The sequence below is a fragment of the Bos indicus genome, chromosome 6, assembly GCF_029378745.1.
Source record: "Bos indicus isolate NIAB-ARS_2022 breed Sahiwal x Tharparkar chromosome 6, NIAB-ARS_B.indTharparkar_mat_pri_1.0, whole genome shotgun sequence".
NCBI classification, from domain to species: domain Eukaryota; kingdom Metazoa; phylum Chordata; class Mammalia; order Artiodactyla; family Bovidae; genus Bos; species Bos indicus.
Window position 1 is genome coordinate 117,899,085 of NC_091765.1, and position 17,208 is coordinate 117,916,292.

The window sequence follows — 17,208 nt, forward strand, 5'->3', positions numbered from 1 at the left end:
CATAAAGGCTCCCCAGACCCCAACCCTCTGTGACGCACTGCGCTCAGAGCATGGCCCTCCCTCCGAATCCAGGAGCTGCTGGGTGAGCAGATGGTGGGTCACCTGCAGGGATGAGCCCAGCTTGGCCAGGAGGCCGGGGGCTCCGGGGGCTGGGCAGGCGTCTCCCCACCCCCACCCCAACCCACGCCCCGTGACGGGAACTGGCCGGCTCCCGGAAACCTCTGCAACCACATGGTCCAGGCCGACTGCCCACGAGTCTGAGAGCTTTAGGAGGGCGTGTTCTGGGGTCAGTGGAGGGCGGCTGGGCCCGGGGTGGAAGTGGGGCCGGAAGCCCCTGTGACTCACGGTGAACGGCAGGAAGGTGATGGTCATCATGCAGGCCTGGGAGGGAGTGGGTGTGGCTGAGGGCGGCCGTGGGGCCAGCCCTGCACACCCAGGGCTGACCACCGGCCCTGGCTCCTGGAGCGTGGAGCTCTAACCCAGGAACCGAAGGAAAGACTCACCAGGTTGAGCAGGGCAAGCGTGTCGTCTATTTTCCCAACAACTTGGAACAACCTGAACAATTCAAGGAAAAGAACAGAAGTCACTGTGAATAAATGTGGCTCTGATGGCGTGAGACACAGACACTCTCCTGATGGCTTCACACTGAGATGGGAAGAGCCCCGAGGATGCGGCCTGCTCCCCTCAGGGAGGTCTCTGCTGGGCCAGGGCCCAGGGCGCCCGAGGGCCCAGGTGCTTCTTTCAGTCAGAAGCCCAGGCCGCGGCCCCTGCGTCAGAGAGTGGGGGCGCTGCTGAACCCCAGACAGGCCGCTGCTGGGCTGACTGGCACCGGCCGTGCCCACGGCCTGCGCGGCTCCCGGCAGGACTGGGACGGGCAGCCCCTGGGCTGCCTCACTTTCTGTGAATAAGGAGGCAGGGAGGGATCCCTCGAAGCCTTGACAGGAGTCACCTGTGCCCACCAGAGATGCCCACTCTGCTGGAGACACACATGCAGGACAGTGTCGCGAGAAACTCGCAATCTGCATGCCGCTGCCTCGCAGGCTCACCTTCTTGAGCCCCCAGCATCCCAGCGGGGGGTGTCTCCACCCCGGGGGCCTCCTGGACCCCCAGCCTGTAGGGCTCATCACCACAGCCCCGGGGCCTGGTTCCCCTGGGGTCTGGGGGCCTTCTGGACCCCCCACCTGTGGGGCTCGTCACCACAGCTCTGGGACCCTGCTCCCCTGGGGTCTGGGGGCCTCCTGGACCCCCTATCCATGGGGGCTCATCACCACAGCTCTGGGGCCCGGTTCCCCTGGGGTCTGGGGGCCTCCTGGACACCCCACCTGTGGGGCTCGTCACCACAGCTCTGGGACCCTGCTCCCCTGGGGTCTGGGGGCCTCCTGGACCCCCTGCCCATGGGGGCTCATCACCACAACTCTGGGGCCCAGTTCCCCTGTGGTCTGGGGGCCTCCTGGACCCTTTGCCTGTGGGGGCTCATCACCACAGCTCCAGGGCCCAGTTCCCCTGGGGTCTGGGGCCTCCTGGACCCCCCGCCCATGAGGGCTTGTCACCACAGCTCTGGGATCCTGCTCCCCTGGGGTCTGGGGGCCTCCTGGACACTCTGCCCATGGGGGCTCATCATCACAGCTCTAGGGCCCAGTTCCCCTGCGGTCTGGGGGCCTCCTGGACACCCTGCCTGTGGGGGCTCATCACCACAGCTCTAGGGCCCAGTTCCCCTGGGGTCTTGGGCCTCCTGGACCCCCCGCCCATGAGGGCTCGTCACCACAGCTCTGGGATTCTGCTTCCCTGGGGTCTGGGGGCCTCCTGCACCCCCCGCCCATGGAGGCTCGTCACCACAGCTCTGGGATCCTGCTCCCCTGGGGTGTGGGGGCCTCCTGGACCCCCCGCCTGTGGGGCTCATCACCACAGCTCCGGGGCCCAGTTCCCCTGGGGTCCTGAGGATGCTTTTCCTCAGTGCTGTGCCCAGCACCCTGTCATCATCCAGGCCTGGGGTGTGCTGCCGTGGCAATGTGCCCATGAAAGCAGTGGTGTGCGAGAGGCCTCCGTGGGGAGTGGGTAGGGGCGGCCATCCACCCGTGCACACCCGCCCCCAGCCTGACCCTGGGCCAGGCGAGGCCACACCCGCTGGGCGCACATCCCACTGGCTGCCTCCCGAGCACAGGCCCCAGCCCACTGTACCTCGTGTGGGCCGCCCAGGCCACAGTCACAATGAGGAAGGTCATCAGGTAGACGGCAATCCTGGTGGCGAGGAGCCTCTGGACACTCTTGTCAAACTCCTGCAACAGAAGTGCCTCCCACTGACCCCATTTGCCTGGGACAGCGCTGCGCCCTGGGACACACCCAGGCTTAGCCTCGTCCAGGCTGGCCCTGGGGCCCCTCCTGACATGCAGCCCCCTGGAATGCCTGCTCTGGAGGCAGAAAGGCCTCAGGCCTCTCCCAGGACCTTGGCAGCGTGACCACGAGCCTGGCAGCCACAGAGAGTTATGGCATTGCCAGATGAGTGGTCCCGGGGCTGTGTGAGGCCTGGCGAGAGGCTGTGTGACCGCACGCCAGGCAGCACAGGAGAGGGCTCACGCATCACCATCATTGGAAAATCCAGACGCAAAACCAACGCCTCGTCCTGTCCGCAGGTCCTCTGAGCCCATGTGAGCAGTCCTAGTTTCTGGATCCCCGGGTCCTGTGGTCTCAATGAGCCTTCTCCTTGGCGCCGGTTGCCAGCCACAGGGAGCCCGCCCCAGCCCACGGCACCCGCCCTGAAGGACTGTCCCAGCCACAGTCTGGCTCAGAGCCCTTCCGGGCCAGTCGGCACGCAGACTGGGGACTTCCCCGTGGCGGTCAGCAGCAAGGCGCTCCAGGCCCACAGGTCCCCGTCACCTTCGGCATCTCCCATAAACACCTGCCTCCCTGTTCTGAAAGCGGGGGCACTGGAGTCCCCGGAAGGTTCCAGAGCAGCAAGAGCGCCCAGGCCCCGCGGCACATGGCTTTCCTGAGCGCAGCCCGCGGGCCCCTGTGGGGAGGCGGCTCCCTGGAGCAGAGAAGGCCGCATGGCCCTTTGCCAAGGCCATCGGGCTCAACCCGCATCTCGGTCTCGTTCAAACTCCGTGAGAAGCAACGACACCACCTCTCTGAGAAGATTCCCAGCAGCATCCAAGCTGGAGCCAGACCGCGGCCCCACGCTGGCCCTGCACAGACCAGCGCCAGAGTGGCCACGAGGGGCTGAGTGCGGCCCTGGGCATGCACACGCCCAGGGACTTGTCCCCTCCCGGGTCAGGGCTGGCCTTGGAGGGGCTGGACATGTCGCTGTCTCACTTACCAGGTGGAGACGCTCCAAGCTGACTAGCAATGCGAACGTGGCCTTACCTGCTTTCCCACTCTCCTCCCTGCTCACACGCTGGCCCCTCTGCTCCCCAGCACCTGCTTGGTGGGCCACCCCAGGGGCCATGGCACAGAGCGGGGGGAGTGTGCATGCCAACCACCAGGTGCCCCCACCCTTCTCAGGTCTCCTCAGGGCTCAGCCCGAGGGCACCGCCTTCATTCACAAGCCAGGATGGGGCTGACAGGCTCTGGGGGAGAGGTGGCGGACAGCCTGGCCCCAGCCCCCCAACCAGGTGCCCCCAGCCAGGAGCCCAGCCTTGAGCCCATGGGCTGAGCCTCCTGGGCCCCGCCTGCATGCTGTCACTGCAGACCGTTCCCAAGTACCTGCTCTGGGGAGATCTCTGTGTGGGTCACGGGCAGGATCTACAACAGACACAGCGCGGGTCCAGGGATGCTCCCTGTGCACCAACCGCTCCCTGGGTGCCCGTGTTGGCACTCGGGCTGGCCCGGCCGCCCCTCCCACCCCTCAGCAGCCTGGGGCCCCCACGGACCATCACGGTGGCGATGATGGACAGCAGTGCGTCGCTGAAGCTGAGCATACGATGCGAGTGCTGGATCCCCTCGGCCGCGTCCTCGTCTGGAGAGCCCGCGGAGGCGTCTGCCTGCCCCTCGAGCGTCGGCTCCGGAGCCTGGGGCCCAGACATGGTGGAGCCTGAAAGAAGCACGGGTCTGAGCCGGCGCGGTGTTCCTGGGGCGGGTGCCTCAGAGGGGTCTGCTGCGCCCTCCGCTACGTCAGCTTTACAGGAAACTGCCAAACCATTGACGGGGTTTGCACGCCCACCGCAGTGAGCGCTGCAGCTGCTCCCCTCCGGGTTTGGAGGCTCTTTATAAGTTTGATGACTTTTCAATCTTAGCTGTGCTGACAGACATGCCATTCACTGTGGTCCGACCTGTGCTTCACACTGACCAGCTGAGTGTCCCCACGTTCCCACTTTTCACCCGTGCACCTTCTGTGCCTGCTAGAGTCTTCAGTTCACTTTTTTGGGGGATTATTTGTATTCGTGTTGAATTTTGACAATTCTTTCCACATTGTGGTTAGAAGTCCTTTGTTAGAAGTGTAATTTGCAGACATTTTCTCCAAATCTGTGACTTGCCTTTCCTTCTCTTACCAATCTTCAGGAGGATGTAAGTTTCTTTTTTAAAATATTTATTTATTTGACTGCCTCGAGTCTTCATTGCATCATCCAAAACCAGGGATTGAACCTGTGTCCCCTGCGCTGCAAGGAGGATTCCTATCCATCAGGGAAGTCCCTAGAAGAATATAAGTTTTAAATTTTGATGAACTCTAACTTACCACTTTTTCTTTTATGGATTATTCTTTTGGTGTCATATCTAACAATTTTTAGATATGCTGAACCCAAGATCACAGAGATTTTCTGTTTTCTTCTAGAAGTTTTAAAGTTTGAGGTCTGATGATCAATTTTGAGTTTTATATAACATGCAAAGTACAGTCAAGTTTCCCTTTCCTGCAGATGGATGTCTGATTATGCCAACACTTTTTGTTTAAACGACTGTCCCTGCTCCACTGAACTGCCTTTGCAGGCACCTTGGTCAAACACTGACAGACACATTCGCGGGGTGTCTCTGGGAGCGCCCATCCTGCCGGGGATGAGGCGCCCGTCCTTTGCGGCATCACACTACCTTCATGCAGCCTCACGTCAGTCCTGATGTCTGCTCGAGTCCTCCAGCTTTGTTCCTGTCCAGACCATTTGGATGATTCTCGCTCTTTGCCCCTCCCTCATGGTCTCCCGCTTGTAGGGGCCCCATCCATAGTTCCTACAGGCAGAAAAACGGGCTACAGCGGCCCTCACTGCCTGGCCCACTACTGGAGCTGGCCTGGGGTCCAAGCCAGAGAAGGAGGACTGGGAAACCCCGAAGCCTCAGGCGTGCGTCACTCTTCAAGGTCCAGCCCCCTTTTCAACGTGTTGCCTTTTGTGCACGTTTTCTTCTAATATTTTGCCCAGAGTTTTCACCTGTCATCAGCGGGAGGAGCTGGCACTAACAGAATCCTTTTACTTTACAAAAGGGAGGGCGACGGAGCAGGGGAAGGTGGGAGGGAGGGGCGTCTGACAGGCAGGACCGGCCGTGGTAGGCTTCTTTGGGGCCAGCTTTGGGGACAGATGCCCGTTACATTGCTTCCTGCACTTTTTGCATGTTTAAGTTGTTTTCAATTAAATTTTATTCAGAAAGTCAGTAAAGATCAAATATAGACACAGAAATTCTCAACAAAATGTTAACAAATGGAATTCTGTAACATATAGAAAGAATTATATATCATGCCAAGTGGGATTCATTCCAGGCATGTAAGGTTGGTTTAAAATTAAAAAATCAATTACTGTAACACACCATATTAATAGAAAAAAAGACAAAAACCATCATCTTAATGCAGAAAAAGCATTTGACAAAATCTAACACTTCTTCATGATAAAAACTATTCGACAAAATAGGAATGTAAGGAAACTTTATCAACCTGATAAAGGGCAAACATCATACTCAATGGTGAGAACCCTGAGGAACGGTCCCATCTCAGACCAGAGGCGTGACAAAGGCCTCTACTCCCGACGTTGTGCTGGGACTTCCAGACATGGCAGCTGAGCAAGGAGAATGAGCTAGAAGCACACAGAAACCGTCTTTCTCTGCAGACGATGCGATGCTGTACAAAGAGAACCCTAAGGAACCCACACAAGGAAGCTGTTAGAGTGAATGAGTCCAGCAAGGCTGCAGGAACAAGGGCAACGCATGGAGCAGCTGCATTTCCACTCGCCACTGATAACCAACCCACAGCACATTTAAGAAAGCAACCGCATTTATAATACATCAAAAATACCCAGGAATAAACTTTTTAAATGAATGTAAAACATGGTTGAGATTAAAGAAGGCCCCAATAAATGGAAGACATCCTCTGTCGAAGGATTAGAGAACTTAATATTGTTAAGATGGCAATACTTCCCAAATTTACTTACAGGTTCAACGCAATCCCTCTCCAAATTCCATCTGCCTTCCACGTAGAAATTTACAGTTCAGTTCAGTTGCTCAGTCGTGTCTGACTCTTTGCAACCCCATGAAGTGCAGCATGCTAGGCCTCCCTGTCCATTACCAACTCCTGGAGTTCACCCAAACTCATGTCCATCGAGTCGGTGATGCCATCCAGCCATCTCATCCTCTGTCGTCCCCTTCTCCTCCTGCCCCCAATCCCTCCCAGGATCAGAGTTTTTTCCAATGAGTCAACTCCTCGCGTGAGGTGGCCAAAGTACTGGAGTTTCAGCTTTAGCATCAGTCCTTCCAAAGAACACCCAAGATTGATCTCCTTTAGGATGGACTGGTTGGATCTCCTTGCAGTCCAAGGGACTCTCAAGAGTCTTCTCCAACACCACAGTTCAAAAGCATCAACTCTTCAGCATTCAGCTTTCTTCACACTCCAACTTTCACATCCATACATGACCACTGGAAAAACCATAGCCTTGACTAGACGGACCTTTGTTGGCAAAGTAATGTCTCTGCTTTTGAATATGCTATCTAGGTTGGTCATAACTTTCCTTCCAAGGAGTAAGCGTCTTTTAATTTCATGGCTGCAATCACCATCTCCAGTGATTTTGGAGCCCAAAAAATAAAGTCTGACACTGTTTCTACTGTTTCCCCATCTATTTCCCATGAAGTAATGGGACCAGATGCCATGATCTTAGTTTTCTGAATGTTGAGCTTTAAGCCAACTTTTTCATTCTCCACTTTCACTTTCATCAAGAGGCTTTTTAGTTCCTCTTCACTTTCTGCCATAAGGGTGGTATCATATGTATATCTGAGGTTATTGATATTTCTCCTGGCAATCTTGATTCCAGCTTGTGCTTCTTCCAGCCCAGTGTTTCTCATGATATACTCTGCATAGAAGTTAAATAAGCAGGGTGACAATATACAGCCTTGACGTACTCCTTTTCCTATTTGGAACCAGTCTGTTGTTCCATGTCCAGTTCTAACTGTTGCTTCCTGACCTGCATATAGGTTTCTGAAGAGGCAGGTCAGGTGGTCTGGTTTTCCCATCTCTTTCAGAATTTTCCACAGTTTATTGTGATCCACATAGTCAAAGGCTTTGGCATAGTCAATAAAGCAGAAATAAATGTTTTTCTGGAACTCTCTTGCTTTTTTGATGATCCAGCAGATGTTGGCAATTTGATCTCTGGTTCCTCTGCCTTTTCTAAAACTAGCTTGAACATCTGGAAGTTCACGGTTCACGTATTGCTGAAGCCTGGCTTGGAGAATTTTGAGCATTACTTGGCTAGCGTGTGAGATGAGTGCAATTGTGCAGTAGTTTGAGCATTCTTTGGCATTGCCTTTCTTTGGGATTGGAATGAAAACTGACCTTTTCCAGTCCTGTGGCCACTGCTGAGTTTTCCAAATTTGCTGGTATATTGAGTCCAGCACTTTCACAGCATCATCTTCCAGAATTTGAAATAGCTCAACTGGAATTCCATCACCTCCACTAGCTTTGTTGGTAGTGATGCTGACTAGAAATTTACAAGCTGACCCGAAAATTCATATGGAAATGTAAGGAACCTTTGGGTATTTAAGGAGCAGCCAAAACAGTCTTGAGAAGAACACCGCTGAGAACTCACACTTCTCAATTTCAGCACTCAGTGCAAAGCTATGGTAATCAAGTCAGTGCAGTAACAGTGTAAAGACAGACGTACAGATCAATGCACGAGAACTCAGAGATCAGAGGTAAACCATTATGTTCACACTCCACTGACTTGCAATAAGTGTGTCATGACCATTCAATGGGGAAAGAACAGTCTTTTAAACAAATATTGCTGAGACAACTGGATATCCACACACAAAAGAATGAATTTGGGTATTACCTCATGCCACATACAAAAATTAACTAAAAGTGGATCGAATGCCTAAATGTAAGAGCTAAGACATTGGAGAACATCTGCATGGCCTCACACTCTGCAAAGAATTCTTAAATGTAACACCGAAAGCACAAACAACAACAATCATAAACTGGAGCTCGTCAGAATCGCGACTTTGGTGCTTAAAGGCCACTATGAAGAAAGAGACAACCCGCAGAATGGGAGAAAATATGTGCATATTATGTATCTGGTAAGACTCTAGCATCCAAAATATAAATAGAGTTCTGTTTACAGCAGTAAAAAGACAGCCCAACTCAAAAAACAGGCAAAGGATGTGACAAGACATTTCTCCAAAGAAGATATTCCATCGGCCAATAAACACATCAAAAGATGTTCAACATCATTTGATTGTATTGAGAAAAGCAAATCAAAACCACAAGACATTCACCCCTAGGATGGCTATCACACAGATAAATGAAGGACAGCAGCGACTTTTAGTGAGAACTTGGAGAAAACAGCAGCTTAGTGCACTGCTGGTGGGAACATACACAGTGTAGCTGTTGCGGAAAATAGGACAGAGGTTTCTCAAAATTTTAAACAGAGAATTAACATTGTTGTTGTTCAGTCACCAAGTCATGTCTGACTCTGCAACCTCATGGACTGCAGCATGCCAGGCTCCTATTCTTCACTAATTCTCTAAGTTTGTTCAAACTCACGTCCACTGAGTCAGTGATGCCATCCAACCATCTCATCCTCTGTCGCCCCTTTCTCTTCTTGCCCTCAATCTTTCCCAACATCAGGATCTTTTCCTGTGAACTGGTTCTTTGCATCAGGTGGCCAGAGTACTGGAGCTTCAGCTTCAGTCCTTCTAATGAACATTTAGGGCTGATTTCCTTTAGGATTGACTGGTTGGATCTCCTTGCTGTCCAAGGAACTCTCAAGAGTCTTCATCAGCACCACAGTTCGAAAGCATCAATTTTTCAGCTCTCGGTCTTCTTTATGTCCAACTCTCACATCTATACATACTACTGGAAAAACCATAGCTTTGACTATATAGACCTTTGTTGGTAAAGTGATGTCTCTGCTTTTTTTTTTTTAATACTTACAATGTATATTTATTATCATGCCAGGCTCCTCTGTCCATGGATTTCTCAGACAAGAATACTGGAGTGAGTTGTCTGCTTTTTAATACGCTGTCTAGATTTGTCATAGCTGGTGGCTCAGACAGTAAAGCGTCTGCCTACAATGCGGGAGACCCAGGTTTGATCCCTGGATCAGAAAGATCCTCTGGAGAAGGAAATGGCAACCCACACCAGTACTCTTGCCTGGAAAATCCCATGGACAGAGGAGCATGGTAGGCTACAGCCCATGGAGTCGCAAAGCGTCGGACACGACTGAGCGACTTCACTTTCCTTTCCTTTCTTCCAAGGAGCAAACATCTTTTACTTTCATGGCTGCAGTCACCATCTGCAATGATTTTGGAGCCCAAGAAAATAAAATCTGTCACTGTTTCCACTTTTTCCCCATCTATCTGCCATGAAGTGATGGGACCAGATGCCAGGAGGATTAATATAGGATCCAGTAATTCCACTTCTGGGATTTCCACTTCCTCAGACTGGGAGGTGCACCTGAAGTAAGCCAGGACTAAGTCACAAAGAGCATTTCAGCTCCTTCACGAGTGTGGAAATTGCTGTGAAGAGTGTGCAGGGCTCATGTACTTTTCTATATATATATATATACACATTGTATTCCACATACAAGTGCATTATCAGATATTTTCTCCCAGAGTGGGCTGCCTTTTCATTCTCTCTCTCATGTATATGTGTATGTATGTGTATACGTACATATACGTATGTATTTAGAGCTTCCCAGGTGGCTCAATGGTAAAGAATCCACTGCCAATGCAGGAGACACAAGAGATTCAGGTTCTATCCCTTGGTGAGGAAGATCCCCTGGAGAAGGAAATGGCAACCCACTCCGGTATTCCTGCCTGGGAAATCCCATGGACAGAGCAGCCTGGCGGGCTACAGCCCACAGGGTCAGAGTCAAACACGACTGAGCACGGACGCACATACACATTCAGGTCGACAGACTGCTTTTCAAAGCAGTTTTGAGTCTGCAGAATAACTGAAGGGAAAGTGCAGAGAACTCTCAGTCACCAGTCCCCCTCCCCGACTGTCCCCGTCATTAACATCCGACGTTAGCGTGGCTCAGGTGATGAGCCAACATGGACACATCATTGTGTTGTAGCTTTAAGGGTGTTGACAAGTGCACGCCTGTGTTCACTGTCACAGCGTCACACGAAAGGGCTTCAAGCCCTAAGACCCCCGTGTGCTGCCTCTATTCATCCCTCCCCACCCCAAAACCCTGGCAACCACCGATGTCTTCACTTGTCTTCAGTCTTGCCTTTTCCAGAACATTGTGGAGCTGGAATCCACAGTACGTGGTGCTTTCAGAGTGGCTCCTTTCACCTGGTGGTGTGCTTCTGAGGTCCTCTGTGTCTTTTTTGTGGCTTCTGGCTCCTTTCTTTTTATCCTTGCATGATACTGTTTTATCTGTGTACCAGTTCATGCACTCACCTGCTGAAGCACGTCTGCAATATACACTGTGAGGTCCCTAAGTCTGGTGAAGTCCTGTTTATCGACTCTTGTTCTTCATTTTTGTTGTTTATCTACTTTTTTACGGCTTGTTCTTTGGTGCCATATTAGAAACTCTCACGGGTGGCTTTCTAGAAGTTTTATGGGTTTTTTTCTGTATATGATGCAAGGTATGGATTAAGTCTTTTTTTAAACATGGATATCCAATTTTTCCAGCATCATTTGTTGAAAAGACTATCCTTTCTCCAATTAATTACCTTTATTCAAAATCAACTGACTATATTTATACTTGTGGGTCCACTGATCTACTTATGTATCTTTACAGCAAAACCACACTATTTAGATTACTGTACTTTTACAAGAACTGAAGTTACATAGTGTAAGTCATAAAAATTTGTCCTTGTTCAAACTTGCTTTGGCTATTCTAGCTCTCTGCTGTTCCAAATGAATTTTAAAATGTGTCAATTAAAGACATATGATAGGATTTTAACTGGGATGACATTGAATGTGTAGATTGATTTGATGTCCTAACAATACTGAATTTTCTAAATTAATGAATACTGTGTAACTTTCCACTTATTAAGGGTTTTCAGAGCAAAGTTGCCTAGTTTTCAGTTATAAATCTTCCATCTCTATTACAGATTATCTTCAAAATTTAATATCTGTTGACACTATTGTAAATAGTGTTTTTTCTAATTTCAACTTCCAGTATTTGTTGCTAGCTATTTGGAAATAGAACTTTTTTGTTTATTAACCTTATATTCTATAACTCTGCTAAAACCATCAGTTCTAGTAGCTCTTTTTGTAGTTTCCATGGATATTTTTCACCTAGAGTAGTGACTCTCAACTGAGGGCAGTTTCCCCTTAAGGGACATTTGCAGTGCCTGGAGACAATTTTGGCTGTGACAGTGGTGCGTTACTGGTATCCAGGGGGCTGAGAGAGAGGTGCTGCCAAAGGCCCTATGGTGCGCTGGAAACATCCCTCCTCAACCCACTATCTGGTCCACAATGTCCGTGCCCAAGGTGAGGAAAGTCTGACGTGGACGATCATGTTATCTTCAAATAAACATCTTACTTATTCCTTTCCAACCTGGAAGCTTTAATTTCTTGTCTCATTACACTGGCTAAAGTTTCTAGTATAATGTTGAATACTTGCTCCTCAGTCTTTCATCATTCCATTATGTCAGCTATAGATATTTCATAGATGTCCTTATCATGCTGAAAAAGCTTCATTTTACTCCTAGCTTGCCGACAGTGTTTTTTTCTTTAAAAAAATCAGGAATGGATGCTGAATTTTGTCAAATGCTTAAAAAAAATTTTTTTTTTGGCCACACGGCATGTGGGATTGACCCTGCACCCCCTGCAGTGATGGCATGGAGTCGTAACCACTGGATAACCAGGGAAGTCCCCATCAGATGCTTTTCCTGTGTCTTGTGTGTGTTAATTGCTCAGTCGTGTCCGACTCTTTGAACCCCATGGACTGTAGCTTGCCAGGCTCCTCTGTCCGTGGAATTATCCAGGCAAGAATACTGGAGTGGGTTGCCATTTCCTTCTCCAGGGGAATCTTCCTGACCTAGGATCAAACCAGGGTCTCCTGAATTGCAGAGATTCCTTACCATCATAGCCAGAAAGAAGTCCCTAAATCTCGAGATGAGATTTGGAAACCCATTTGGTCTCCTTCTTCATTGTAATAGTGTAAATTACATTAATCCATTTTTGAACATTAAGCCAACTTTGCATTCCTAAGATGAACTTCACTTGGTCAACGTTGTATTATCCTTTTTATATAGTGTTGCATTCAGTTTGCTAAAAAATGTTTTATAAAAATTTTTATTTCTGGCATGAGAATACTAGTCTGCAATTTTTTTTTGTTGTAATGTCTGTGTCAAATTTTGGCATTAGAATAATGCTATCCTTATAGATTGAGATGGCAAACATTTCCTTCAGTTTAAAGAACCCCTAGAAAATTGGTAATATTTCTTCTTTAGTTTGGTGGAATTCCCAGGAAAGCCATCTAGGTATGGAGTTTTCTTTGAGGAAAAGTTTTAAACTATAAATTCAATGCTTTAATAGTTATAGGGCTATACTGGTTTTTCTATTTCTTCTGGAGTGAGTTTTAGCACTGTCTTCCAAGGAATTTGTTCCCTTGGTACAAGTGATTGCATTTATCGGCAGAAAGTTGTTCGTGTTCTCTGATTACCCGTTTAGCAACGACATCATCGTGCTCACTCATGACATTGTCAGTCTTTTTTCCCCTTGTTCAACCTGGCAGAAGTTACTCATTTTATTTATCATCTCAAAGAATTAGCTTTTGGTCTCGTTGATTTTTCTCTATTGTCCTTTATTTCTGCTCTAATACTTATCATTTCCCTTTTTGTACTTAAGAGTTTCATTCACTCTTAGTTCTCTAGTTTATTAAGATGAATGACTTGAGACAACTTTTGAAATGCTGCATTTTCATTTTTTCCGTTCAGTGTACAATTTTAATTTCCCTTTTGATTTCTCCTTTAATATATGGGTAATGTACAAGTGAGTCAACAGGTTTTTAAATATTTGGATGATTTTCCAGATACATGCTATTAATTTCTAGCTTATTCCATAGTAGTCAGGGAACATATTTGCCCAGAACATGAAACATCTTGGTAAATGTTGCTTATATATTTGATAATGTGTATCCTACAAATGCCCATTAAATCCAGTTGGTTGATGGTATCACTCAACTCTGCCACATCCTTGGTCATTTTCTGGGTATTTGTTCTGTCATTACCTGAGAAAGTAGTATTGAAATTTCCAACTACAGCTGCGGGTTTGTCTCTCTCTCCTTGCAGAACTACTAGTTTTTGCTTCATGTATTTTGAAGTTTTATTATCAGAGACAGAACTGTTGAGGATTGTTACATCTTCTGATGAATTTACCCATTCATCATTATTAAATCTTTCTAACTTCTGATTGTAGTCTTTGTTATGAAATCTATTAGAGGGACAGGTTTGGTGACAAAGACTGTGCACGCAGCCTTAGGCGTGCATATGTGAGGTGAGCCGCCTCAGAACACAGGGCTACGAGTCCAGGAGGGATGTGGTCCAGAGACACAGAACTGGATTAAGATGGTGCTACTGCAGCTCCTCAGGCAGCATGAGTATCAAAAGCGCTCCAGCAACATGAAATACAAAGTCTGAACAAACTCTCGTCCCCAAGGGAGTCACACTGTCTAGAAATCTGCACCTGGTTGTAGGTTACACCAGCACAACCCACATCCTCTGAACTCAAACACACCCTGGGCAACATCATGCTTTCCTCTGTGATTCACTAGGTCTCCCACAAAAGCTACTTTAGATCTTTTTCGCACTGTTTCAATCTTAGCTCCCTTCTCAATTTCAGTGGATGTTTTCTTCTGCTTATTCACAGTAAGAAGAGAAGTCATTAGAGAATTCCTTCACTTTAATTCCAACAGACATACAAAGGTACTACACCTTCCTCCATTTCCTTTTACGAGGAGAAGCAATTTTCCAAAGCAAATGCTTCCCTATGCTCTGGACATCATCCCCTCCCACCTTCTACGGGACCCCTGGGCACCTGCCCCGCCCCTGCTAGCGGCTGGAGGCTGCCCCAGTCCCCACCATCACTCCAGCTTCAACTCTCCACACCAAGGCACTGAGTTACCTCCACTTACCATCTGTCTTCCTTTCTATACTCCTCTCCTTAGGTTAAAGGGAGCTTTGCAATGAAACAATGTTATTCTTGGCAAGGTCACCAAAGATCTCATTGTTGCTAAGTCCAACATACAGCTTTCACTCTTTTCCCTACTTTTAAAGGGGTATGTGTCACTTCTCATTACCCTCCCTTCCTTCCCCCCGTCTTCCTGTGGCCCTGGGATGCAATGCTCTTAGTTTTATTCCTGCTTCCTTGGCTGTTCCTCCCCTCTGAGGACCGCATCCTCTTTCTAAAACCACCGTGTCCCCCTCAGGGCTCTCTTCAGCTGCCATCTATATGCTAGGGACACCCAAACACAGCCTGACTCCTTCCTGAGCCCCCAACCCTTGTATTCCATTTAGCAGGCGAACACTGGCTGGAGAAGTCGTGTGACTTGTGTGGACTTCAAGCTGGATCACTAACTGTACCCAGCAGACCCCGGCCAGCTGGCCGTGTAATGCCACTGCGGAGCCCGTTTTGTCACCTCAAAGGCGGGGTGGGGTGGGGTGGGAGTTCTCCGAGATGCTCCAGGGTCACTAAGGCGAACACTTATAAAAGGATGTGGCAAGCAGTAAAGCCCTGTACGCACTAACCTGCTTTATTACAAGGATAACACACACTAGCCTGTCTGGAGAGAGATCTCTGTGAAGCTCCGGGCGGGTGACGATGCTGTCTGGGGATCCGGCTCCAGGGCCCCGCGCCGGGACCAGGAAGCGGCCCAGGGGCCAGGCGAGCGATGCTGTCTTACCTGCGGGGGCAGCTCTAGGTGGTGGGTGACACCCGGGAGTCTGGGTCCAGTGCCGCCAGATCTGACTTTTTTCTACAGAAGCTACCAATCTCGGTTTCTAAAACTGAGCTTTTCAGGTCTTTAGTGGGAGCAACTAAAAAAGATGGACATTGCCAGCGCCCTGGCGCTCCGCGAACACAGCCCGCAGCTCCCGCTGCGCAGCCAGGCCCCGGGAACTCCCGAGCGCCAGCTTCCGCGGAAACGGCCAAGCGGGGACGGTTGGGCGCGCCAGGCCGGGGGCGAGACCTCCGAGGGTCGGGCGCCTCAACCAGCAGGCGCGCGACCCGGAAGCCCCACCGAGGTCCGCAGGCGCGTGACCCGGAAGTCCGCTGAGGCCGCGGCGCCGCGCACGCGCGGCCCCGGCGCGGCGGAAGTGCTGCGCCGGCGCTCTTCCGGGCGGGTCGCGCCCCCCGCGCCTGCGTCGCGGCGTCGGGCGGAAGCTGGTGCGGCTCGCGAGCGGCGGTTGCCGAGCGGACCCGGACGCGCGCGGACCCCGAGCCCTCGGGCCGGCGCCCGCCGCGGGCCGCCGCCATGTCGCTGCTGCAGTCCGCGCTCGACTTCCTGGCGGGCCCGGGCTCCCTGGGGGGCGCGGCCGGCCGCGACCAGACGGACTTCGTGGGGCAGACGGTGGAGATGGGCGAGCTGCGGCTGCGGGTGCGCCGGGTCCTGGCCGAAGGTGAGGGCGGCCGCGGCCGGTCGGGCGGCGACTGCGGGGGAGGAGGCCGGCCGCTGGTCGGGCACTTCCGTGTCGGAGGCTCGGGGTCGGGCCGGGCCGGGCCGTGGCAGTCCCGCCGGCGGGTGTGGGCCGACCCCCGGCCCGGGCGGAGGCTGGCCCGGCGGGCGGGACCCCCGCGGCTGGAGGCTGGAGTCTGCAGGCGGGCGGTGCGGCGGGGGCAGGCGAAGCCGTGGCCCCTCTCGCTCCGAGGGCCACGGTGGGTCGGCGGACGCAGGGCCGGCCCCCTGGCTGCCAGGAGCTCGGGCGTGGGTGGCTGTAGTCCTGGCCTCCTCAGGTGCGGGTACACACTGTGCGGTGTCCGCCAGCCGCGCTGCCTCTTCGCCCCTGAGCGTTCCTCTCCCCGACCTCCGTCTGAGACCCCAGGCGAGTTTCCACAGGACGAGCCAACAGGTGTGACCGCTGCGGACCTTGCTTGGCAGGCCGGGCAGGGCCGTCTTTGGTACTTCCGCGTGCCCTCTCTGGCTTCCTGAATGTCCTCTTTACTTCACGCAGAGTTTCTCACCCCTGTTGGCACAGCCCTGCTCCCTCGGCCAGATTTTGCTCCTTTGTCTGGCCAGGAAGATTCCCTTAGCCGTGGCACTTAGCAGCTGAACGCGTGGCTTTGGGGCCGGTGCTGAAGCCGGAGGTACCCCCCTGATTTCGCAGCCTTCCTGCCACCTGTGCTCAGTTTGAGCTGGGGAGTGCTGACTGTTCTGGGGACCTCCTTCCTAAAGTCCTCAGGTGGCACTAAGGCCAGAGCACCACCACACAGTACTTCTCCACTGTCAGAAACAGATTTTGGGTGTGACTGGGTGAGAAAACCTCAGGCTCTTCTTTTCGAAGCAGAGGCCAGTGTATCTAGTAATGAGAAGTGTCCCCCCCCGCCCCCCATCAGTTCATTTATTCTGAAAACACCAGGCAAGTGTTTTGATTCTTTAAGAAATTCACAGTGCACAGTACATGGTTTATACCTTGTGGAAGTTCGGGTGAGACACACGCTCTGATGACCAGAGGTCAACAAAGTGTCTACCCTGGTGGGTAGACAGTGGGCTCAGGTGCAGGGCTGGCGGAGGAGGGGGCCTGGGGGAGGGTTGGGGAGGTGGCTCAGGGAGAGAGGAAGTCCTGCTGGTGGCTTGACCCCCAGGATGAAGAACTGGGAGAGCGAGTGCCCTGGCTGTGCAGCACTTGTTGCTTCGTTCT

The 17,208-nt window shown here is 51.4% G+C and overlaps 2 protein-coding genes across 7 annotated transcripts in view; one reads left to right on the forward strand and one right to left on the reverse strand.

Moving 5' to 3' along the window:
* Positions 1-15,619, reverse strand: part of TMEM175 (transmembrane protein 175) — a 21,280-nt gene extending 5,661 nt beyond the window's left edge. The window contains exons 1-6 of one of the 5 annotated variants that reach the window (XM_070791975.1): positions 15,255-15,619; positions 3,867-4,027; positions 3,700-3,738; positions 2,179-2,276; positions 504-555; positions 346-381 (exon numbers count right to left, since the gene is read on the reverse strand). In XM_070791975.1, the coding sequence (XP_070648076.1) occupies positions 346-381; positions 504-555; positions 2,179-2,276; positions 3,700-3,738; positions 3,867-4,019 (378 nt within the window). In that variant the 5' untranslated portion in view covers positions 4,020-4,027; positions 15,255-15,619. The remainder of the gene's footprint in view (positions 1-345; positions 382-503; positions 556-2,178; positions 2,277-3,699; positions 3,739-3,866; positions 4,028-15,254) is intronic. The other 4 variants (XM_070791979.1, XM_070791977.1, XM_070791976.1 and 1 more) reach the window with 4 other exon arrangements.
* Positions 15,620-15,728: 109 nt separating this feature from the next.
* Positions 15,729-17,208, forward strand: part of GAK (cyclin G associated kinase) — a 47,877-nt gene continuing 46,397 nt past the window's right edge. Inside the window, exon 1 of one of the 2 annotated variants that reach the window (XM_070791973.1) lies at positions 15,729-15,969. In XM_070791973.1, the coding sequence (XP_070648074.1) occupies positions 15,825-15,969 (145 nt within the window). In that variant the 5' untranslated portion in view covers positions 15,729-15,824. The remainder of the gene's footprint in view (positions 15,970-17,208) is intronic. The other variant, XM_070791970.1, reaches the window with a different exon arrangement.